The following is a 24653-nucleotide window of genomic DNA, read 5'->3' as shown; positions in this document are numbered from 1 at the left end:
CACACGGATAAGAGCGTGTACAGAAACACAAATCAGTTTCTGGATGCATGACTGAAATTATTGCCAAAAGGAAACTACTATGACATTTTTATCTACTTAAATCCACCACATTTGGAATTCTGCTCTTTTATATCTTGTAGAAAGCCATGTTACACATTCATATACCTATATATGGCCATGAAAGCATGCTGTCTTTCCAGTATCTTTTACAGTATGTGGCCAGATGTTGAAAGCTGAATACTGAATATGAAAATGCTTACTAGTACACATTTATTCAGTTGGGATTTAGAGCCTAGAGTCACTATCGCATCCATATGAACCACTGGATCATGTTAACAAACTGCAGAACCACCTGCTTACCACCGCAAAGGCAGAAGCACCTACAGGTGCTAACATTTGTAATTATATTTATACAAATGCATAACATACTCTTCGTCTTGATCTCCTATTATCTTCAAACTGCTAAGCAACTAAATGCTTTAGTGCTGAATCAGTTTCTGAAGAGCTCCAGTGTACAAAACCAAACTGTATGTTTCTGTATGTCCAACATAATTAACCACAGTACCTTATCAGAACATAGTCCCAGCCTTTTATTCTAACAAAATGCAGTCTCATTAGTGCCAAACAAACTGGAATAGTGCCAAGACTGGAAAAAGATATGCAACAGAAGGTTATTAGCTCTAATTCTGACCTGTATCAAGATCTCCAATCACATATATGCTGGCTCCGATGGGCACAGCTCCATATACGAAAGAAGAACTAGTTGGGATACATAGGTTCTGGTCATTTAGATAAATCCACCTGTAAAAATAATAATAATTAAAAAATGGTGATTTTTATTGAGCACATTAAAACATCTGGATTATTTTCGCAACTGTAATCAGTAAAAAGTACTTTTTCAAATACATTAGCAATTTAAGGAGACCCAAGGAGAGCCTCTATCCTCTGCTGGATACTAGGGGAAACCTAGTGACTGAGGATGAGGGAAAGGCTGAGGTACTTAATGCTGCTTTTGCCTCAGTTTTTAATAGACAAACCAGCCATCCTCAGGGTACTCAATTCCCTCAGCTTGATGGCACAGATGGGGAGCTGACTGAAGTCCCCATTATCCAGGAAGAAACAGACAGTGACCTCCTGCTCCACTTAGATGTATACAAGTCTATGGAGCTGGATGGGTTCCACCCAAGGGTACTGAAGGAGCTGGCAGAGGAGCTTGCTAAGCCACTCTCCATCATCTATCAGCAGTCCTGGTCTAGTAGGCAGGTCCCTGAGGATTGGAGGCTGGCCAATGTGACACCTCTCTACAAAAAGGGCAGGAAGGAAGACCCCAAAACTCCAGGCCTGTCAGCCTGAGCTTAGTGCTGGGGAAGGTCAAGGAGCAGATCATCCTAAGTGAGATAATAAAGCACCAGCAGGAAAACAGAGGGATCAGAACCAGTCAGCATAGGCTCATGACAGGCAAGTCCTGCCTGACCAACCTGATCTCCTTCTACAAGAAGGTAACCCTCCTGGTTGATGAGGGGAAGGCTGTGGACATTGTCTATTTTTACTTAAGTAAAGCCTTTGATATTGTGCCCAACAGTATTCTCCTGGGCAAACTAACTGTTTGTGGCCTGGATAGGAGTATTTTTCACTGGGTTGGAAACTGTCTGGATGACCGAGCCCAAAGATTGTTGGTAAATGGTATCACATCTCGTTGGCGAGCGGTCACTAGTGGTGTCCCTCAGGGCTCAGTGTCAGGGCCAGTGTTAACATCTTCCTTCATGATCTGGATGAGGGGACTGAGTGCACCCTCAGTAAGTTTGCAGACAACACCAAGGTGGCTGGGAGCGTTGATCAGCTGAAGCATAGGGAGGCTCTGCAGAGGGATCTGGACCAGCTGGATCGATGGGCTACGGCCAGTGGTATGAGGCTCAACAAGGCAAAGTGAGGGTCCTGCATTTGGGTCATAACAACCCCATGCAATGCTCCAGGCTTGGTGAAGAGTGGCTGGAAAGCTGCTTGGTGGAAAAAGACTGGGGTTGCTGACTGACTGAGCTGAACATGAGCAGCTTGTGCCCAGGCAGGCAAGAAGCAAACAGCATCCCAGCCTGTATCAGCAATAGTGTGTCCAGCAGGACCAGGGCAGTGATTGTCCCCCCGTACTGGGCACTGGTGAGGCTGTGCCTCGAATCCTGTGCTCAGTTCTGGGCCCCCCACTGTAAGAGAGACATTGAGGTGCTAGATTGGGTCCAGAGAAGGGCAGTGAAGCTGGCAAAGGGTCTGGAGCACAAGACTGATAGGAATGACTGAGGGACCTGGGGTTGTTTAGTCTGGAGGAAAGAATTCTGAGAGTGGACCTTATCGCTCCCTACAGCTATCTGAAAGGAAGTTGTGGTGAGGCGGGGATCAGTCTCTTCTCCCAAATAATAAGTGATAGGACAAGAGGTAGCAGCCTCAAGCTGTGCCAGGGGAGGTTCAGGGTGTATATTAGGAACAATTTCTTCACAGAGAGGATGCTCAGGTATTGGAACAGGCTGCCCGGGGCAGTGATGGAATCACTGTCCCTTGTAAGTGTTCAAAAACGAAGTAGACGAAGCCCGCAGAGATATGGTTCAGTGGTGGTCTTGGCAGTCCCGGGGGAATGGTCTATGATCTTTTAACTCAAAAGCAGAGTGTACAAGTTCATTTCTTATGTAAAGACTCTCTAGTTCAGGACATCCTGGCATTTCCTAACCAGGAAAAGCAATTGGTACTGCTGTATGCGAAGCTCGTAATACTTGATCCTGAAGTTGCTTTATTTCAGAATCACTCCACTTATCTGTGTAACTGATTTATAATATGAGTTCTTGCAGCCATCCAATATGACTTTCTGGATGGGAACAGGCATACAAGGGAGCTTTTTCTACAACAATAGATAGAAGACTGGCAATTAAAATTGTAATGGATTTGGAGGAAAAAAAGTAAATGTCTATTACCTGGAACTGAAATAGACTTTCCTGATCACCCATCAGACTCTTTTCGAATCATTTTCTTGCTCCTACTGTAACCCTAGTGTTCATTTCAAGTGTATTCTCATTTCAACACTGAAATCAGCCTGACCTTTCTATCAAGGGAAAAGCAATTTTCGATGTTAAAGCCTTTGGAGACCAAGTAAGTAGTTTCCTCACCCAGTGGGACACTGACTTGTAAAGATGTCCCTTTTATCTAGAGCTGGCAGCATCCTTTCTGTGGTTCTGAAACTATTTTGTACAAAACGCTGCTGCACTTCTGCAGATGCTCTCACAGTTACTGTTTAGAGAACCCTAAAAACATGCAAATCAATGCTATTTTAGCACAGCAATGCTATTTAGCATTTTTAGTTACTGCTCCTAGATCTTTTATCAAATAATTTACAGAGAACATGAAAGCTTGAAAAACTTTTGAAAAGCATCCCATAAACTTTCATGGCCATACCTGGTTAATTTGAGAGAAATTAACATTAGGAAAAATTCCTGACAGATACTGCTGACCTTCGAAAATTCTGCATTATCTTAACCCATGATTCAGAAGCAAACCTCTTCTCTGGCACTGAAGGATATGCTGCTACTTACTAATTATCCTGGGGAAAGAGATCAAATTTTAAAGGCCAAATGAAAGGCTCAGCTGTCCAGTACTGTCTGTGCTGTACATGCAAGGATTCTGATTCTGTAGAAAGCAAGGAAACGTATCATAGCAGTCACAGAGGAACTAAGAGCAGCAGAAACAAGAAGCCTTCTACACTGGTTCAGAACCCCTGTTAAAGAGCAAAACATCTCACACCATGTTACATTAGCTTCTTTCCCTGACTGTGCAAGAGGACACAGTATTTTCACTGGTTGTTGTGGTTTAAGCCCAGGACACTGGTTTTTAGCACTAAGTGACCTAGAAATAATGAAAACTGAGTATGTGGCAGAAAAATGGAGGACAACAACTGTTAATCCCTTTCTTTTTTCTTTCTAAACAGTAAATACAGGCCCACGTTAAGGAAGAAAAAAACCACAATTAGACAAGTTTAGTCTAGCTACTGACCAAGTTTAGGCTTGGAAAACATGTGAATTTTATGAGCTTATCTGCACTAAATACTCAGGGCATCAAAGTTTAAATAAAAATACCCTAAACATATGAGGCCTAAGCATCTTCCTATGGCATATCACGGAAGGATGACATAAAAGTTATGTGCAGTTGCCTGTGAAAAATCATTGTCACCCTTTCTCAATGCATATACTTTAAAAACCAGCCAGAACTTTTCAGGAACAGAGGCTTCAGCAGTTAAAACTAGGAAGGAACAAAGACAGGAAGGGCAAGGGGTCACATTTCTTCAGAATCTGACTAAGCTCCAGCTCCATGTGGGTTGTGCCTGCTGTTTGAACAGCATGGAAAAAACACCATGGCAAGAAATTCAGAGTCTTCAGGAATCTGAAGACACTCCTTGGGACACAGCTCTTGCATACTTCCCTGGGAGGGCTTTACTCAACCCAAATCAGAGAGTAGCAGGGAGGGAAGGCACGTACCTCTGTAACCACAGACAGCAACAATTACTCTGAATCTGAAATATGCTTCCGCTAGTGTTAAAAAAAAAAAAGGAAGGAATTCTGATTCTTTTTTCAGTCTTAAACAAAAGAATCCATCCACACTGCTGTGATTAACAAGCAGGATGGCAGGTGTTTTGTTTTCAAGTGAGAAGTAAATAAAAAAGTGATACAGAATCAATGTATTCCAGACACATCACCTAAAGCTTACACCAGCTGTGAAAGGAAGCCTACAAATGAATGAGAACCTTCTCCGTGTTCCTCTAATCTGACAGTGCTGTCAGTCACTTTGTTTTCTCATCACATTTGCATAAGGATTCTTCTAATGAAATTCCTGCACACTGAATGGGAGAATTTTCCTAATTACACATACTATCTAATTTGATAGGTGGACCACTCGGTGGATAAAGAACTGGCTGCATGGCCACAAAGAGTTGTGGTCAATGGCTCAATGTCCAGCTGGAGACCAGTAACGAGTGGTGTCCCTCAGGGATCGGTGCTGGGACTGGTCTTGTTCAACATCTTTGTCACTGACAGGGACAGTGGGATTGAGTATGCCCTCAGCAAGTTTGCCAATGACACCAAGCTGTGTGGTTCGGTTGATACGCTGGAGGGAAGTAATGCCATCCAGAGGGACCTTGACACACTTGTGAGGTGGGCTGATGCCAACCTCATGAAGTTTAACCATGCCAAGTGCAAGGTCCTACACCTGGGTCGGAGCAATCCCAGACACAGCTACAGGCTGGGCAGAGAAGAGATTCAGAGCAGCCCTGCAGAGAAGGACTTGGGGGTGCTGGTCGATGAGAAAATGAACATGAGCCGGCTTCAGTGTGCGCTCGCAGCCCAGAAAGCCAACCGTAACCTGGGCTGCATCCAAAGGAGCGTGACCAGCAGGTCAAAGGAGGTGATCCTGCCCCTCTACTCTGCTCTCGTGAGACCTCACCTGGAGTATTGTGTGCAGTTCTGGTGTCCTCAAGATAAAAAGGACATGGACTGTTGGAATAAGTCCAGAGGAGGCCACGAGGATGATCAGGGACTGGAGCACCTCCCATATGAAGATCGGCTGAGAAAGTTGGGGCTGTTCAGCCTGGAGAAGAGAAGGCTGCGTGGAGACCTCAGAGCAGCCTTCCAGTATCTGAAGGGGGCCTATAGGGATGATGGGGATGGACTCTTCATTAGGGACTGTAGTGGTAGGACAAGGGGTAATGGGTTAAAACTTAAACAGGGGAAGTTTAGATTGGACATAAGGAGGAAGTTCTTTCCTGCGAGAGTGGTGAGGCACTGGAATGGGTTGCCCAAGGAAGCTGTGAATGCTCCATCCCTGGCGGTGTTCAGGGCCAGGCTGGACAAGGTCTTGGGTGGCATGGTTTAGAGCGAGGTGTCCCTGCCCATGGCAGGGGGGTTGGAACTTGATGAACTTAAGGTCCTTTCCAACCCTAACTATTCTATGAGTCTATTATTCTACAATACTGTGTTACTAGATCTAGTTGACTACTTAAGATACTGCTGAAAGCATTTTCTTATTTTTGTGATGTTTCAGGAGCAAAAATAATACTTCTAAGCAGTTTTTACCAAGTAATTCATATTGCTTCTGAACAAGTATCTCTCCCTTATCTCCCTCAATACTGGCAAACTTTCATAATGCTTCTGAACCAGAAGCGCATGAAGAGAAGAATGCCTACCCCACTTACAGACCACCAGTGGCTATACTCCAGGACAGAGATCCACCAGCAGGTCTTGCAAAGAACCCTAAGGCAAATTTGTGCTATTATTATGCAATATTCACATCAAAAACAAGAAACCCAAAACACCACAGTGTTTACAGACAGCATCCAACTCTCCACACACTTATGCAACACTAAATGGCATATTATAAATTAGGAACTCTGGCAGAAGGACTGACTGACCCATGAAGGTCCTTAAGATTAATAAGATTTCCTGCTGTTTACAGAGTAAAGCAATGCTGGAACACAGAGTGAAGGATACCCTTAAATCCCCATGAAAGAGGAGATGGAGATGTAAATCGATTTTTAGCTCAACTGGTATTTTAAGCAGGGTACAATAAAGCACATTGAGCACAAAAAGCTCAATCCATAGCCTTTGGAGGTTAAAAAAAAATAAAAAATCTACATCCTGCAGACCTGCACTATATTTGCTATCCTTTGGTCATCTAAAATTTATTCATGGTTGTGACTCAGAAAATAGACTGACAAAAAATTTATTAATTGAAATTACAAAAAAAAAAAAATCTCACTTCCAGAAGTACTTCAAATGTAAGAATTATTTTCTACATTATCCTGTCCACATTTCATATATATGCTGCTACCCACACTCACTTATTTTATGATTTGCTTATACTGCATAGCTTAAGAGGAGCCTCAGTGTTTACTCTTCTGCCACCATGAAGATTTCAGCACATCTTCAGTCTTTAGAGAAGTCTGCGTCATGGTCAAGAATAACAATTTGGAAGACTGTGCACTGTGAGTTACTGTGGAATAAGTTACTGTCAATGTAAGCAATATTAAACAAGTCTAGTCCTTTAATCCAGTCAAGCCAGAATTATGCCAGTTTATATGAATTAGTATGTTTATATACTGATCTAAGTACACACTTAGACATATACACTGAGTCAAGCTCAGATCCTCATGGACTCTGGATGATGCCAGGCCCTGTGTTCTCAGGTAACGAGAGCCAAGGCACGTATGAAAGATGATGCCGATCACACACGTGTGCCTTGCTGCACGTACCTGCAAGCCAACAACATTGAATGGCTGAATTCACAGGACAAAACATTCCTTCCATTCAAAAAGAGAGTGAGTATGGGCTTACTTAAAAACAGCTGGAGAAGTCTGTAGCTCATTACAAAGCATGTAGTACAGAGATGTAAAAAAGCACTGAGTCTGAGACTGCTAGGATTTATACGCTGTGCTTTCTGACTCACTGCTGCTAAATGATCTTGCAAACACATTCCTCCTTCCCAGAGATCTCTTAATCCAACACTTTTAGACTTCTCTGTGCAATACACACATACACTGTCAGTGTCGTATTTCAGTATTACTCCTCCACTGTGACCACAAAAAGGGTATGTGCTGTAGAGTCTGAAGGTGCTTATATCATAGAATCCATCCCCACAACCCTCTGAGGGTACCAGGGTACCAAAATCAGGGTAACTGTTCGACTCCAGGAGGTGGAGCAGTAGGAGATAATTGCAGTAACACTACACCCTCTCCTGGCCAGTAACACTACTCCTGCCTCCCAGGGCTGAAACTAAGGCTGTCCAAAGCCACAGTGCACAAACCCCTGATAGCAGCACCCACTGCAGAAGCTGGGCCATTGTCTCAGTCTTCGCTGCTTTCTATTTCCAAAGGAAGACACATAACCTGTGTATTACCTGCAGTGCAAGCACACACGTATTCGGAGTTAAATGTCTGAGCTCAAATTCTGTGCAGTGGCAGAGCAGAAAGGCAAAGTCTGAGTATCTCGGCAGCCCTCAACACGTGCCTCCTGCAGCAACTCAAGATACAGATTACCTGCTGCTACTGTCTGTCCTCCCTCTGCACCACCACAGCGCTGGTACCACACTATGTATGGGGTGTAATAACAAGACCTGAAGCAACTGGATGATTATTATGATTCTACTCGAACCCTGTAACACCTCTAGGATGCCGCACATCAGAAGCACTGCCGCGCCGCAGCCAGCAGGTGGCACCAAAGATTTTTCAAACTCTGATTTGTGGGAGCTGTATCTGAAATAACCTACACAGGTTCAAACATCGATCAGCTATAAATGCTTGGAACAGAAATGCATGGAATTTCTTACCTCTAGATTAGGAATTCCCAAAATGCGAATCCCTGGAGATAGGGCTGGATCATGGAGAAGCATCCCTGTACATACTTCCACTCCTCCAGACACACTCACAAGGAGCCTAAAGCATGAGTACCGGTAGGGGGCAGCGATACTCTAACACTTGGGGGAATTGCAGGGTGCAAACTACCTGCATATTCAAGGCGTTTCTGCTGCTTAAGCACACTCAAGACTTGGTGGCTCAGGGCTTTAGGCCTGGTATCTTAGAGGGACACACCACTGAAGAAGACAGCCCTTTGTAAGAGCCAAATTGTATCATAAAAGGTAAACTGAACAACAGAGATGCATGGCACAAATGTAACATGCTTTGAAGTGCTGCAGCAAGGGCGGGGGGGAGCAGACAGGTGAGTGTGTAAGGCATGTATTTTTTATCTTTATAGTTGCAGCTAGTTACCTTTTAAACTCATCATGATAAAATTCAGATTTGCACGTCACCATCTCACTGGCTTGACTGTCATCACGACTCCTGACGCCGCCAAATACATAAAGCTCAGAGGCAACTCCACAGGCCACCGCCCCAAACCTGAGAATCCAAAAGAAAAGTAAATAAATGCAATATACCAAAACAATTTCTTATATCCTTCTGAACTTTCTCCATTTTCTAGATTTATATACACACATACTCCTTATGTTCAACTAGATGAGTCATGAATATAAATTGCAAACACCTAATTCAGACCATGTAAAAGAACAAAATAGAGAAGTATTAATCTCTGGAAAAATTCTCAAATACTAGTTGAACTACAATTTCTAGTTTTCATTTTGCATTAGGGAAATATTCCTTGTAACATCAGGAGTGTGTTTCTACAAAATTCGTATTTATTGCCAAGATGCTCATCTTTACTCAGCCAAGTTAACTACAGGCCACCAGAAAGACATGATGAAATCCATAGGTCATCTTCAGGGATTCATCAAGGAGAAGACAACTCCTTCTCACCAGAGTGTTAAAGGAAGAAGTTTGTACACAGCAGCCTAGCTCTCCCCTTCCATTTTCACTCACCTTCTCTCTTTCAGAGGACAGATTGCTGTCCACTGTTGAGTCCTAGGGTCATAACACTCAACAGATTCAAAGAGTTTCCCATAGGAGCCTCCACCCATTGCATAGATTTTCTTCTTCATAGCTGCATAGCAGCCAATCTTGTGGAAAAAAAGAAAAAGCAGATCTAAAATGACATGCAACGTATTGAGAGCGCAAAACCAACTATATGCACATACACACACGTATTTAGTTGCCTGCACCATATGTCAAACAATGCCACACAAAAATCCTCAGCCACAGTTTTGTTCTGGTATATAAAAAAAACCAGCTGCTCTCTCTTATTTCATTTTGAGACTGTTATAACTTCTACTTGAAACAAAAGATTGGAATATATACATATATGTTGGCATTGACTATTAAACAGTAAGTAATGTGATAACATACAATGCAGTTTTTACCTTTCTAACCATGGTCAAGTCTGGCTGCTTGGTCCAGGTCCGGCTATAAATATCGTAGCTCTCCATAGAGATGAGTTCCCTTTCACCATCCTCACCTCCCAGGATATACAGAATTCCATCAATTTCTACTACACCAAAATTATGTCGTGCCTAAGGAATATCAATAAAGTCAAGACTGTAAAACATAACCGCCACTGGGAATAAATCAATACAATCTTTTTTCCGTATATCTGTCTACAAAGGGTTATTGCTATTAATGAGTTTAGGTTTGGTTTGGGATTTTTAATGGTGAAGTCCTAAACTCCAGAATAAGATTACTAATTTATTCAACTAAACAAAATAAAGGGTATTCAAAAAATACAGAGCAGCAAAAGCCAAAAGAGACCACACAGAAACCTAAGAACAGGGCTTGGCCCTATTTCAGTTTGCACAGTAGCGGTCTCCATGATGAAGCTGTTGCTTTCAGGTCTCAACAGCAGCAAAACTCAGACCCATTATCTGTGAAAAGGCAGCTCTTCTATTTTTTACATAGGAGAACAGCTACCCTCAGTCCCACGGCAAACAGAAAACACAATATATTGTAAAGTCTTACTCACAGTAAGCAGGAAACAACGCATCGTAACTACAAATGTAGTCAAAACTACACGCCTTTGCCAACCAGAGACTAATGAGGAAAATCCTGTGGCAAACAACAATTTCTTAATAAACACCCTATGCTGATTTAAGAAGATAAAAACACAGGTGTATTAAGGATTTATGTTTACAAATAATAAACTGTACTTTTTGATGGAATGCAGATTTGAAGAAGGAAGCATTAACTCAAACCAAACCTAAATGGGTCTGTTCAAGCCAAGTTCTGTATATTGGCCAGTCCTCTCTCCACCTTTTCTACACAGTCCAATTCCTTTGTCCACTTAACAGTTCTCTTGTTTTAGAAGTCCAGTACTGGCAGAACATTAAGTATACTATATGGCTATTTGGTTATGAAAGTCCTGAAATTTTGCAGTTCATTTTTACAGCCAGGTCTTCACTAATTGTTTAGTTTTTCCATATCCAGCAGTCAGTATCGGACCACAAGTATAACAGGTTATAAACACAAGTCAGTCTGTAGCATGATTTTGAATGTGTAAGTTGCAAGTGACTGGAGATTCACAGTAAAATTCCCAGAAGAAAAGGAACATCTTGCCAAAATACAAACTTAAATCCCAACAACGAGATAGAGATCTTGCCTCATTCATTGGTGGTAAGGAGCTCCATGAATTGGTATCTGGATCGTATTTCTCTCCAGAGCTTAGCGTTCCCTTGTTTTCATCCTGACCACCAAGCACGAATAAAAACCCTTCTGTAAAACAAAATGCAATGTGATCTTAAGAGCAACACTCACACTTGTACACTGAGTGAGACAAGGTGACTGGTGAGCTCTACCCTGGAATTCACTAAGAGATTCAGACCAGTCACAGGTCAAACTCTGGCCTGGAGAAGGTAAAGCATATACTTGTATCTCGACTAAAGTCTACCCTCGCATATACTCTTCAACATATTCAGTGATGCAGCAACTAGAATTTCCTTAAAACATGGAATACTCCTGGAGACACAGATGTAGCAGATTCCCACAAAACGTTGGGGGAATAAGACACTCAGATGACAGGGATTTTCACAGAATTAAGTAATGTTTTGGGCAGACAAAGGGGAAGCATGAAATAACCCCAGTGCAGTCAATCTTAAAGAAAAAACGTAAGCTGTATTTTGAAGCACTGATAAGTTTTTATAATATTGACTTTACAAATACAAAGTTCCCCTTTACCTGCTGACAATACTCCATGATTGATCCTTGGAATACTCATAGGAGCAAGTTCAATCCAGAGCTGTCTATTGGGATCATAAAGAGGACACATACACCGCATCACTGAGGTTGGTTTCCGTGATCTGAACACAGTGGTGGGGAAGGAACAAAGAAAAACAGAAAGACAAGACAGTTTTACGAGCTTACTATTAACAACTTGTGTCCAAAGATTGCTTGTTCGTTTTCTAGTGTATTTGGCTTTCATAAAGTGTGGCATTTTCTGGTAGGGAGAAGACCCCAAAACCAAACGTGTGTAAACTGAGTTTTGTACAGACATGAAACCAGATGTACTTCATTCGAACTCTAACTGCCTGTAACATTTTTTTAGGAAGGAACTTTGAGCAAACTAAGAAGAACCGATAGAGAGTACTAGTAATGTCTGAGCAAACCAATGACAAACTGACATGCAAACTGTTATTGGACTACTTCATTACACCTCTATAAAAAGCAAACATCTAAGTGCTGAACTTATTTCAGCAGGACAAAAACCTCCCCTCCAGTACAGGAGGCACCCAAAAAAACAAAAGGGATTATTGTGCAGAACAGGAATTTTCACCTGGCATCTCAGATGCACCAATAATAACTTTTTGGGGGTACGACAGCTATTATAAATGAACAGTTAAAGCACATTCACTATTTTTAAGATTTACTATAGTGCTTTTCAGATCATCAGAAAAGAGATTCTCCAATGATCTGCCTTATTTTGAGTACAGCCTATTCAGTTAAATAAGAACCAGACAACACCTACCAAACAAAAACCGTGTCCTACTCTCTTGTATACACTGCATGTTAGAAAATTATCACAAAATAACTATTTATTGCTGAATCACTCACAAAGGTATTTTAGCTGTGTCTGACCAACTTAAAACCAAACTCAAATGACAGAGTAATAAGCCCATTAGGTGGACATATTCTATCCACACTGTGTTTTCAGACATGCCATGAATGCTAGACACTTGACTCTTTACCAGCTGTGACAACCTGTGGTACCACTTCATACTTACACTCGTTCTTCTCCACCAACAGTCACTATACATTCTGAGTAGCCCCGGGGCTTGAAGGAGGCCAGCATCGCCTCTCCCTGCTGTGGTGGTGTGAGGGGAATGTTGTTGCATTCTTTGACGATCTCCCTTACCAGCGGTTCACTCATCATCTGCTCACGTAAATATGCTGAGTCTAAGCCTGAAACCCACACTGCTGACATGACATCCTTCATGTGAACCTACAGGAAAAGAGAAATGTCAGAAAATCCCCCAAGCTTTGCAGAACACCTCTAAAACACTCCTACATACAGAAGCATCTATATTCATTAAAAACTTAAGTTTTTTTGATATTTGGAAGTAATAACAAAACTTACAAATAGTGTTATTAAGAAAATACATCATCTTCATCGTTTCACTACAGACGTGCTACTTGCTTTCTCCCCACAAAATCAAGATTATACCAAATGCCAGAAAGTTACCTTTTTATTTAATACTTATTAAATAATAAAGGCAGCAGATAATACTTCATCAACACAGCCCTCACCCTGATACTGGGTGCATCCGCTGTCTGCATTTCAGGCAAAATTCAACTAGTTCTATAAATGCAAGATTATCCCTGAACAAAATGTCTCTATTTCAAGTTCCTATCAACAAAAATAAACACTCCCATTTGGGCCACATTTAAAATATAAACATTTGGATGTCCTGACCTTTCTTGATTCAGAATCATGAGAAATCCACCTAATCACTGCTTCAAAGACGTATTTTTCATTTCCAACATTGAGCTTTTCCATCGACAGCACTTCTTTCAGTTTTTGAGGAGTCAGTTCCAAGAATTCCTCTGTGCTGCTGACATCTCGAAAGTGAGTTTCCAGATACTCTGAGGCAAGGTAGTGAACATGATGCAAACAATAGTGCAGTGCAAAGTCCCGAATACCAATACAGTTCTCAGCAGCTATGCAACCTTCTAAAAACTCACAGCAGAGAGTTTTTAAGTCTGTAAGCAGCAGGAGATCAGCTGCCTGTACCACATCTTGGATAGTTTCTTCATTTAGCCTGATCTGAAAGAATTAATTTAGAAGTTATACTACTATCTCACTCATTAATTTAATGACATGTCCTCATTCATTACAGTCATTCTCAGCGGCTAAAAAAATGTATTGATGCCAAGGTAAAACTTAAGAGAAATTTGTATGATAGAACACATTTATAAATTAACACAGGGACTGAAAGGCATTTGCTTGACAGGAATTCTGTGCCTGAAGTAACCATAAAATTGCTCATCTAAACTGAGAACATACAATTACTTTTGCCTCAATAAAAAAATAATTATATAAAATGCATATCCAGATCATAATGTCAAACCACATCTGCCTTTTCTTTTTCTGATGAAAACTAAACTAATTCAGCAATCTCCACCTCCAAAAAAAATGGACACAACAGCTAAGGCTACTGGCACAGAGATCTGAAGGGACATGCAACCAGAGGCCAGAGAGATGGGCATGAGGGTCAGTAATGGAAGATGCCTGATGTACTGCAATGTTCAGTGCCAGAGTATCAATCTTTCTTGCTCTCAAACCAGCTCTTTTTTACACCTATCAAAGACTGCATGTTTTAAAGCAGGTTACTAAAGGCAGCCACAAATTTCCATACAAGCATTTGACACTGACTCATTTAGAGCTCTTCCTGGCTTCACTAGAAGAGCAGAGACAACTCCTGCAGAGCCTATTCCCTCTACTTCACATGCACAGCCCCAGCATGACATATCACTCTATGGAAGTTTTATGACAAAGCTTTAAAACTCAATAGGTTTATCTTTCAGGACAGCAGTGTTAAAACCCAGGTTATTTTACCAAATATTCAGTTTCTGTCTAGTTTATCTGAATACCATACCTGCCCACTGAAGATGTAGTCTAGTATCTCTTTCATGATATCGACAGATATCCCTTCAAGTTCGATCTTGTACGTTGAGCCATCGTCCTTTGGAGGATTATAATTCAATTTTGTTCTAAGAGAGGAGAAAAGAACAAAAAGAAAAAGCTCAGAACTTGGACATTTCTTGCTCTTGGTTTCCTGAAGAAACAAATGCTAGCTGTGGATCATGGGAGTGGTTAACAGGTATGTTAAAAACTTACAATATGATGTGAAAACTGTCTCTCAAATTAGCACAAATAAAGATGTATGTATTGTCTCTAGTATCACTCATCACATTTCCAAATTCATCAAATAAATCAGACTTCTAAGCTACTCATGGCATTAGAGAGCCAAAGTTAATTTTTCCCAGGTCACTCATCACAAGCACTCAAAAATTTCACTCAGAACTTCAAACAGAACAGCAGCTCTGCTGACAGATGAAACACAAGAATTTGCTTTAATAAAGGTGGAAAAAAAACAAAATAAACTAAAACAAAAAACACTTTAACAACAAAAAATATTTTCAATGAGCAGATGTGACCAGAATATACACTGGCAGCACAAATATTTGGACTGAATTACCATTTTGTGTAGTTTATAAGGTTATCAGCCTAATGCTATGCCTGGCTGTAACTAAACTGTGAGCTCACAGCTGTAGGAAACAGCCCATGTGCTGATCAGCTGAGCTTTAAATATTCATTTGCATCAGTGGATGCTTCACTTATGAGCAATTTCTTTAGAAATACCAGGGAGAGTTTGATGTACCTCTGAATAGAACGGAGGGGAGCTGGGGGAAAAGATGAGGAAATAATAAAAATAATACAGCAGACAGCATCATTTTCCATCTTCTGTTAGAGCAAACACTTTTTCCAGGAAAGACAACTACACATGCTCAAAAGGGAGCAGTTTCCACCAGTCTAATGAACCCAGCTACAAGAGCTAATAAAAGATCATTTTGAGCACCTTTTTTCATGCTTTTGGCAATGAAGAATACATTCTATAAAAAACAGAAAATTTCTTTCACTACCTTCACATCTCTATCACAGCACATTAAAGTAAAAGCCTTAAAAAAAATTTTATTCATTTGAATATATTCCTAGACAGAGTAAGTTTCTTAACGTGAAAAGCTGTAGCTTTTGTAAGATGAAAGAGTCAGTTCGACACAGTCTTCTGCTGTCCACACTCATACTAAGTAAATATATAAACAGGACTTAGCTAAGGACAGATTCTGCTTCACTTATTCATATCAGAATAAATAAGTTTATCACAAAAGAAGACATAACTCACATCAAACAAAATCATAGACTATACAGAGTTATTTGAGTGTGAATAAGGATGGCAATTTTAGCCCTGAAGTGAATCATATTTGTGGCATTGTTCTCACATGGCTTTTCTATGCTGCAAGAGACCTATCACCAGTGAGCAGAACCTCCAGGAGATAACGCTACTCTGATGAGTGTACAACTGTATGAGGTCTGAAGCTAAACTGCCTCACTACTTTTGTACAGTACCTAGCACAAGTCATAAGACAAATAACAATGATATAATGTGGGTGAAGAAATTGTTTATTTCATAACATTTGGAATGAGACTAGAAAAGTTAAGCCTATTCTCTAAAGTCTACATGACCTCCAATAAAATGCATGCTGCAACAGCTGACATTTGATTTGCAACTTGTCAGCTAAAAACTCCTAAACAGAATGTACATCACAAGCAGTACTATACAACATGTAGCTCAACTCACACCATCTGTGCACATATGGAATGTGCACTTTTCATGCCTACAACCCCCAAAGGAATGAAAGAGCATGTACATACAGAGTTAACACACATTTCACCCTAAGAGAGTGAAAAGGCTTCTTTATGCACATTTTCAAAACTATTCAAACTACATCAGTTTTATATCAACTAGACTCAAGTTTTGGGTTTCTTGTTTTTTAATAAAAGCTGCATCTGGGATGAAATCGTGTTTTCTTTTAATTTAACATAACATGTATCAAGGCTTGCAGCATCTGGTTTCCTTCACAAGAGAGACAGATGGTATTGGGACCTCATACATATCAGGTACTCATAAGTAGCTGGTACGGTTAACTACACAGTGGTACCTACACGGAATTTGGGTAGTCCAACACATGGTGGAGCTCATAATGGATGCAAAGCATGTAACAAACATGTTTCATGCCAGCACTAATCGGAAGATTATGGAAAGGACTGGTGCTATTTATCACCACCTTCCATCTTAGCATAACCTGTACACACCCAACCTAAATCACCCCATTGCAAGGACTTTATGCTGGCGCCTCCTGGTAACAAGAAAGTGTTGTTCAGAGGTTTTGGGTCTTATCAGGCTAGGTGTTCTAATTACTGGGTACGTTTTCAGGCATCAACAGTTGTTAACCTGAAAAGAAACAAACCAGCCACTGATGCAAGACCACAACATAAACCCAAAGCAGAAATATAAAAAGCTTTGTCTGTCCTGAGAAGCAGTAGGTAAACATCTATCCCATCACTTTAATTTGTTAGTTAATAAACTACTAGGTTATTTATTTCGGTACAGATTTCTGACATTAGAACCATTTCCAAACAGCAGCTGAAGGTACTCTTTGTCCCTCATGTCAAGTACTGCAGGACAGCTACTTGCTGTTGGTAAGAGGGAAGGAGTAAAATGATGCAAGAACTTAGTATAAGCAGGTTTGGGGCTGGAAAAGTTTAAGATAGAAAATTGTGAGTCCAATGTGGAAAGAAAGCTGGAGGAGGAGAATAAAGTAGGATGTGTGTAAGTGGAGGGCAAGGAGCCACACGTCCTCTTGCATCACACAGCATCAGCTGTTACGAGCAACCACACCTTGCTCACAAACTGGGATCTGGGCATCTTTGCAACAGACAGAAGAAGAAAGTTTCAAAACACATTGTTCCCAGTTCAGAGCAGACAGCTCGCAGTGGTCCTGGTCCTCTCTTAAATTTAACTTTAGAAAAAAAGTTTCTAGATGTGCTTAAGCAGATAGTTTCCAACCTGCCAATATCCCACAAGGGAGGATGTGTTCTTTCCACCATCCTCTTCCCTCCCCACATTCAGCCTGTGAGTTGTGTGGCTAGAAGTAGCAATCAGTAAGCCAAGCGGCAGAGAGGTACCCAGCTGCAGCATGACTGCTTCTAACACATGCACGTGAGAGCTTCCTACTCTGGACACACTTTAAAAGCGCTCTAAGCTGCCAAAGCTGCCAAACCACAGTAGAAAAGGCTGCCTTAGTCTTTCTTAATTCAGATGCAAGAGCAGAACATCAAGATTCAGAAGCAAATAAAGTTCCCACAGCCAATCAGAAAACCTGTTCGCTAGGAGCAGAGCAGAACCGAGACACATACAGAGCTGAGGGAAACAAACCGAGCCAGCTTCTTCATCCTGTTCTCTTAAGTAATTTAATTTTCAGCAGCTTGACTCCATCCATGTTTTAAAACAATGTTTTCCATTTTTTTAATTAAGAAGATCATCATTGTAAGTTGAAACTGCTTCCAGTAACATAGTGTTCTATAACTGTGTAACATCCACACCAACATCCTCTTGTAGCTGGTCAGAACTGCTTGGCACATACTGCACCTTCAGTAAGTGGTATAAGAACAACTGGGTTTATGTTGTGTTTTGATGTTGTGTGCCTGTGACAAATTTAGAATCTGCTCTTCCACATCACTTAAGGAATACAATCCTAATGAGTCATCTCAAATGGCACTACATGAGGTAGAATGAGGAAGAAAAATTCAATACCTCTTCTGTCTATGTAAGCAACAATATAAGCAAGGTAAATCATTAAAACGAAAGCAAGGGCTTAAGAACGAGCACTGCTACTGCTAGGAGTGACAATGCATATCTAATGGCACAAACCAGATTCAACTAATTAAAAAAATACCCAAACAGACGTATTTCAGAGTTCTTGTTTAAGTTAAGATGGATCTTCCACCATATCCCTAACTTTAGAAGAGGGAAAAAGAAGAAAAACAGTCATACTTCCAACCTTGCAGTCAAGTTCCCTGCAAGAGCACTGTGGTGGGATAGTTAAGATGCACAAGGAGCACATAGAGGAAGGGTTAATGTGGCTGAATACTCATTTTCCCTACCTTTTACAGTTGACAGTTTATAGGAGGAGAAGTAATAATGTACAAAACCCTAGACAAAACAACAAACAAAATGAATATCAAAATAAAATGTTCAGCCACCACCGATTAACACTTGCTCACCTGATTAAAACATATTCTTGTGGGAGTATTTTTTACCTTTAAAACCTTTGCCTTATTTGTAAACTGTTATGAAAAGACGAAAGGTGTTTCTACAACAGTGACGTGAGTTATACTGTTCCCTTTATGAACTTTTGGAATGCTTTAATCCTTAAAGCTCTGGTGTATTGGTACTTAAACAGGTAAAGAAAACATCTGTCTGCAAAGACTGTGCCTTTGTACATGAGAATGCTCTAGACCACGTTCACCTCAAGCAGGTTTACGATATTTAGAGTGAACAACAACTGAAAAATCTGGGAAACAAAAGACAGACACTTCGCTTTTGATGCTTCGCAACACAATACTTTTACCCGCTCCCACGTCATCGCACTGCAAACAATGCTCTTTACTGACCTACTTACACAGCTGTAGGAGGGTGCCAGGAACCAAACTGCTGGAGACAAGAGGGAAACACTTGGAAAGGAGCTCTTTCCAAATTAGTGATTTTGCTCCAGATTAACCATAAGGACTAGTCTACACAAGCTTTGCCAAGATTGCCACACTAGTAAACCATAGTATTACAGTAGCAAAGCCATCCTTCCAATCCAAAGAGTAATAAAATTGGGGTTTGGTAATATATCCTTTACCTGCACCACTGTTTGGGTCTTCTCCAGAGAGCATTAGCAATTTAAAATGAAGTTATGCCTCCAACAAATGTTTCCAGCAAAGACATGCACCAAACCCAAAACATGCTCACAGGAATGACTCAGTCCCAAAAATGACAAGCAAGTACTTTGAGATTTTGCATCATCAAGGAGAAAATGTAAAAGACTCTACTTTTGATGCAGTCTCCTCCTGACCTAGGCTTCCTTATGCAGGCTTGAGTCTTCAAGTACAAGATTTCCACGCGAAATCTCAGTCAAATTTACGATTGACCATTTTAACGGTGAAGTTTTTTCATTTGTCTACCTTTATCCTGCAACATTTTCCCCCATGCAGGCTCATCTTTCTGTATGCAAAAAAAACCCTTAATAATCACATTATTAAACAGGTCAGGCACAAAAACATGATGCAGCAGTTCACTCCACCCACTGCCATTCTCCAGAGAGATATTTTACAACCAAATCAGAAGGTTTTCTTTGAGGTCGCACCCTGGCCTTTAGCACCACACATTAAAGACAATCTTCACCACGCCCTGCAAGGATGCCAGCGCTCAGGATTTAGCTATGCCTCTTGTATGTCTCTCTTCTTAAGATTATCTGTTAACTGCACTTTCAGCTCTCAAAGCAGAAGTAGTCCACCTAATAACACAAAAACCTGTACAGTTGCTTTGCTTGGTGTAAGAAAAACAACAATAAGGAATGACTTAATTTTTTCATCTGTTGGAAAGTTTAAGTCAGGCAAAAATTTCATGCTTCTCCCCAAAAAGAACAAAGTAATTCCTTCAGCAACAGCAGCAGAGGGGACAGCAAGAGCAGTAAATGCCTTGTGGGCTTCACAGAGTTTTTTTGTTTACCCTGAAAATCTGAAGTGACTCTGATTACGCTTAGCTCATTCAGACCTAGACACAATCTAAATTGGAAATCTACCCTCAACCAGCACGTCTTGCCTAAACATGCGAGTTAGCCCTAAGTAGACAGAACACACACTTGACAAACACAGTCCCCAAGAATGGACCCTTCAGCCTCTCAGCAGCAGTAAGAACCTCCCATCTCATTTTACTTTGGGTTTTTTTTAGACAACTTTGAAAACAACCAAGCTGAGCCACAAACAAGTCAAACACAAACAATGCAGATGAGCTGGCTGCCGGGTACAGGCAGTTCATGCCATGCACCTCGTACACAGCTTGGCCTCACCTATGTGTGCAGCTGAGTAGGCCTGGTTTCAGCATTTGGCTGTTCAGCTCTTCTCACATGAAACGCAGATCTATTATGTACCAGCCTCTATTAGAAATACCTCAGACTGCACTTAGAAAGGTGTTTGGGTTTTTTTTCTTTCTTCGTTTTTGTCCTGGGTTTAGCAGTAGCAGCCATTTTTCTCTTTCTTGGTAGCTGGTGCAGTGCTGTGTTTTGACTTTCGTCCTGGGAACAGAGCTGAAAACAATGATGTTTTGGTCTGGCCAAGGACTCTGTGAGCCTCATGCTCTGCCAGGGAGGAGGGAAAGCTGGGAGGAAGCAGAGACAGGACACCTGACCCAAACTGACCAAAGAGGTATTCCATACCGCAGCACACCATGCCCAGGATGTAACTGGGAGTTACCCGGAAGGGCTAAGGACTGCGGGGTTGGAGGAAGTATCGGTCAGTGCTTGGTCGGGCTGGGGGGGGGAGTTATCGGTCGGCTGGTGGTGAGGTGGTGTGTTCTCTTCCCTTGTTATTTCCTTTATCATTACTATTATTGGTGGTAGCAGTAGGGATTTGTGTTATACCTTAGTTACTAAACTGTTCTTATCTCAACCTGTGGGAATTTCATTCTGTTTGATTCTCCTCTCTGACCCTCTGGGAATAGGGGGAGGGCAAGAAGGGGGGGAGTGAGTGAAAAAGCTGTCTGGCTGGGGTTAAACCATGACAGTTTTTAAAAGGTGGGAAAAAATTATCTAATTTCTCTTTCTCTATGGGCAGCAGACTACATGGCATGAAACACTCATCACAGCATCTCCTTACGGAATTAAATCTGTATCATATTTATGCCATTTTTGTGCTACACACAACACTCAAGTATATTCACTAAATAGACAATTTGTGAGATTTCCATTCCACATCAACTGAAAATTTAGCTTTCTTCTAAACAGCACTGTTACACCCAGTAGGTAGCAGTTTGAAACTAGGACTTCATCAGAAAAGCAAAGAAAGACATTCCTGGAATGCAATTTTAAACCAAGAAATTAACTGTATCTTACTTAAAGACATGTCTTCTAAACAGTTTTCTTCTAAACAGCACTATTACACCCAGTAGGTAGCAGTTTGGAACTAGGACTTGATCAGAAAAGGAAAGGAAGATATTCCTGGAATGCAATTTTAAACCAAGAAATTAACTGTACCTTACTTAAAGATATGTCTTCTTTCAAATTAACTCCACTTTTGATCTTGCTACAAATGCTCTTTTAGAAGGAACAAGTACAATATCATGCCCATGCCATTAAATTTACCATTAAATATATTTACGAAATGCAGTGCCGTGTAGATCGTCTCTAATAACAATAATCCAAACATTCTTGTGACTTATTAAGATCATTATTTGGAAAACACCAATGAACCTGCAGAGAAAACATGGTTTAACCAGGGTTTTATATCTCACTTATCCTTACAGTATTTCTCCTATGGGAGAAATAAGCATTAGAGTCAGATTTTCATCACTGCTGGTGAATATGAAGTCGAATGGACATTACCAAGTGCATGAGTAATGCCATGGGACAGCTGGAAGATGCAACAAATGCTGTATCTCTTTGGGAATCCAACTGAGGGAGGCACCAGCTCTGGGCACAGTGGGAGCTGGAAAACACATATGTAAGACTATCGCAGAAAGTGATGACACAGCCAAGAGGAAAGAGGAAGCAGAAATGTGGAGATTTCACTAGCACAAGAAGGAAGAGCGAAGAGTCTGCAATTCAGAGCACTAACCGTGTCCATAAACAATAGCATGCGCTGTACCAGGCAGCTTAAAGTCGTTCAGGGGATGTATACCAACATGCCTGGGGACATAAAACTGCCACTGACTACATGGTATTAAGAAGGTATTTCCTTCATAGGCAACAAGCAATTCTGAGCAGACCATAACAGTGACTTTTTTTCTTAGTTTTCTTGGAAATATTAAGCAGTGGCACAGCTATAATATGGCAGATGAAGAGGAGACTGGTGACTCCCCTATGTATGGGTAACGTTACGCTGGTACTCAGTACCAGCACAGAGGGAAAGCTTTGTGCAATATATAAGAGGTCTGAACAGAGAGGGGAAAAAACAAGTTCTTTAAGTCCATCACTTATTTTCCACATTTGTCAGCCCACATGAGGAAAAAGTTCCTTTTATAACTACAGCTGAGACCAATGCAAACAAAACAGGTTCAAGGAATAAAAACAAACACAAAACCCAAAACACAAATCAAGAAGTTCAGACTCATCAACTCCAGATCTTTCTCCAGACACAGAAGCACCTTCAGAGCAGCCTCGCTCCAGCCGCAAAATACGTTTTAAAGCTTGTAAGAAAAGTCATTAATAAAAAAAGGTTCTTTTAATAACAGAAGTTTTGCCAAACAGAGCAATTAATGCAGGTGTGTAAAGGCAGCCTACAGAGTATAAATTACCCAGACATCCCAAGCAGCTCCATCCTGCCACACCTCCTTCCACCCCAACTCGCCTCTTACATCAGGCACGCAGATGAACCACGTCTGCAGATACAAAGAAAGGACAAGCAATTTCATCTCAAGTTCTCCTGCGTAAACAGATGCTCTGATTTCCAGTTCTCCCTTTGTCTGACGTGTAGGAGCAGCCCAACTGTATTTTCTTACTATTTTGAGCTAAGAGCCTTATTGCTTCCTCCCTTCAGGCCATCTTTAGGGGCTTGTTGCAGCAGGAATATAATTAACAACTCCTCATTCAAGCCTGGTATAGTGACTTTTAAATCCCTTTTTAAGCCATAAGTTTTTAACACACCTTTATCACTGTTGCCCCCCAACTACTTATGCAAACAACACACATTTAGGTGCTTCTGAGTTATACCAGGTAGAGAATTTCTGGACAAGGCACTATTTACAGAGACTTTACAACTCAGTTATCACTAAAGCATCACAGGTGACAATTTAGTTTATTTTTTATTTTAAAAACAAATCCAAAACAAAACTAGGCTTTAGGAATCTTGAAGCAAATTCTGGCCCCATTTCTTTCTGACCTCCTACAGCCAGGACAGCCTGTGAAGTCCTCAGGAGGCTGTCAGAAACAGACTCCTTATAAGAAACCTTGAAGACAACATGACTTCAGAGCCCTTCTTGATAGAGCAGTAACCACAGCCCTGCCCTACATGCCCAGTGAAGACAGAACAAGCCCTGGCACAAGCACAGCACAATTCAGCCACAGAAGAACGTGAGAGCACAGGGTCTTGACAAGCAAATACCTGCCAGCTTCAGCAATGCTTTGTATCTGTGACTTCAGTACCAGTCCCAAATAGAAAAAAGTTCTAAAACTCTACAAAAAGTCTCTATAAATGTCAGTAAAAAACAAGCAAGTACCAGGAAATGAGCACCAGAAGCAACTGGCATGCCTTGGCTTCCACACTGCCTTGCTCTAGAATATTTATTGTCTAACAAGTGAACAAAAACTGCCAAATCTCACCTTTTTGGTGTGCTGCAGAACGGACACTCTGTCCCACCTTTCATACCAGCACTTAGGGATGCTCACAGACACCCTTACATAAGGCAGACTGCCTTCTCATGGTTTCACAGCAACTCAAAGTGTTCCAAGTGCCAGCATACAGAGAAAAGGAAAGGAAAGGAGATCAATGATGGGGACATGTCCCATCACATGTCTGTGGAAGTCTTTTTCGGCAGAGTTTTGAGGCTGTGCAAGAGTCTTACAAGGCCTGGAATGTTTTAGGGATGTCAGAATGTTGAACAGCACAAGTGAGAATATGCAAATGCCATCAGGTTACTTCTGGCCAAAAACCATTCACAAGTAGTACAGCTATTTACAAGTAAATGGAAAATAATGTGAACTTAATTTTACATTTTCATTTTGTTTAGCTAAATTATGCTAAAGATGAAACTACGGTTACTGGTCCATCAATAAGCTAGAAAAGCCTTGGTGAACAGTACAGACTACATACCTCCACCTGTAATCTGTTCACACAGACACATGAAAACTAAAGACAAAACTTGCTCAGATAACAAAA

At 41.1% G+C, this 24653-nt stretch overlaps 1 protein-coding gene across 1 annotated transcript in view; it reads right to left on the bottom strand.

Moving 5' to 3' along the window:
- GAN (gigaxonin) overlaps nt 1-24653 on the bottom strand; it is a 31876-nt gene that overhangs the window by 2487 nt on the left and 4736 nt on the right. Inside the window, exons 2-10 of the mRNA XM_061372790.1 lie at nt 14551-14665; nt 13368-13718; nt 12679-12896; nt 11636-11757; nt 11054-11173; nt 9832-9974; nt 9395-9531; nt 8789-8917; nt 692-801 (exon numbers count right to left, since the gene is read on the bottom strand). Of these exons, the coding sequence (XP_061228774.1) occupies nt 692-801; nt 8789-8917; nt 9395-9531; nt 9832-9974; nt 11054-11173; nt 11636-11757; nt 12679-12896; nt 13368-13718; nt 14551-14665 (1445 nt within the window). The remainder of the gene's footprint in view (nt 1-691; nt 802-8788; nt 8918-9394; nt 9532-9831; nt 9975-11053; nt 11174-11635; nt 11758-12678; nt 12897-13367; nt 13719-14550; nt 14666-24653) is intronic.

Source organism: Neopsephotus bourkii, unplaced genomic scaffold (assembly GCF_033783945.1).
Source record: "Neopsephotus bourkii isolate Nb327-2 ecotype Australia unplaced genomic scaffold, CSIRO-AGI_Nbou_v1 NB_1616, whole genome shotgun sequence".
NCBI lineage: Eukaryota > Metazoa > Chordata > Aves > Psittaciformes > Psittacidae > Neopsephotus > Neopsephotus bourkii.
The sequence above is the reverse complement of the archived record's forward strand: the minus strand, read 5'-3'. Positions and strand labels throughout refer to the sequence as shown.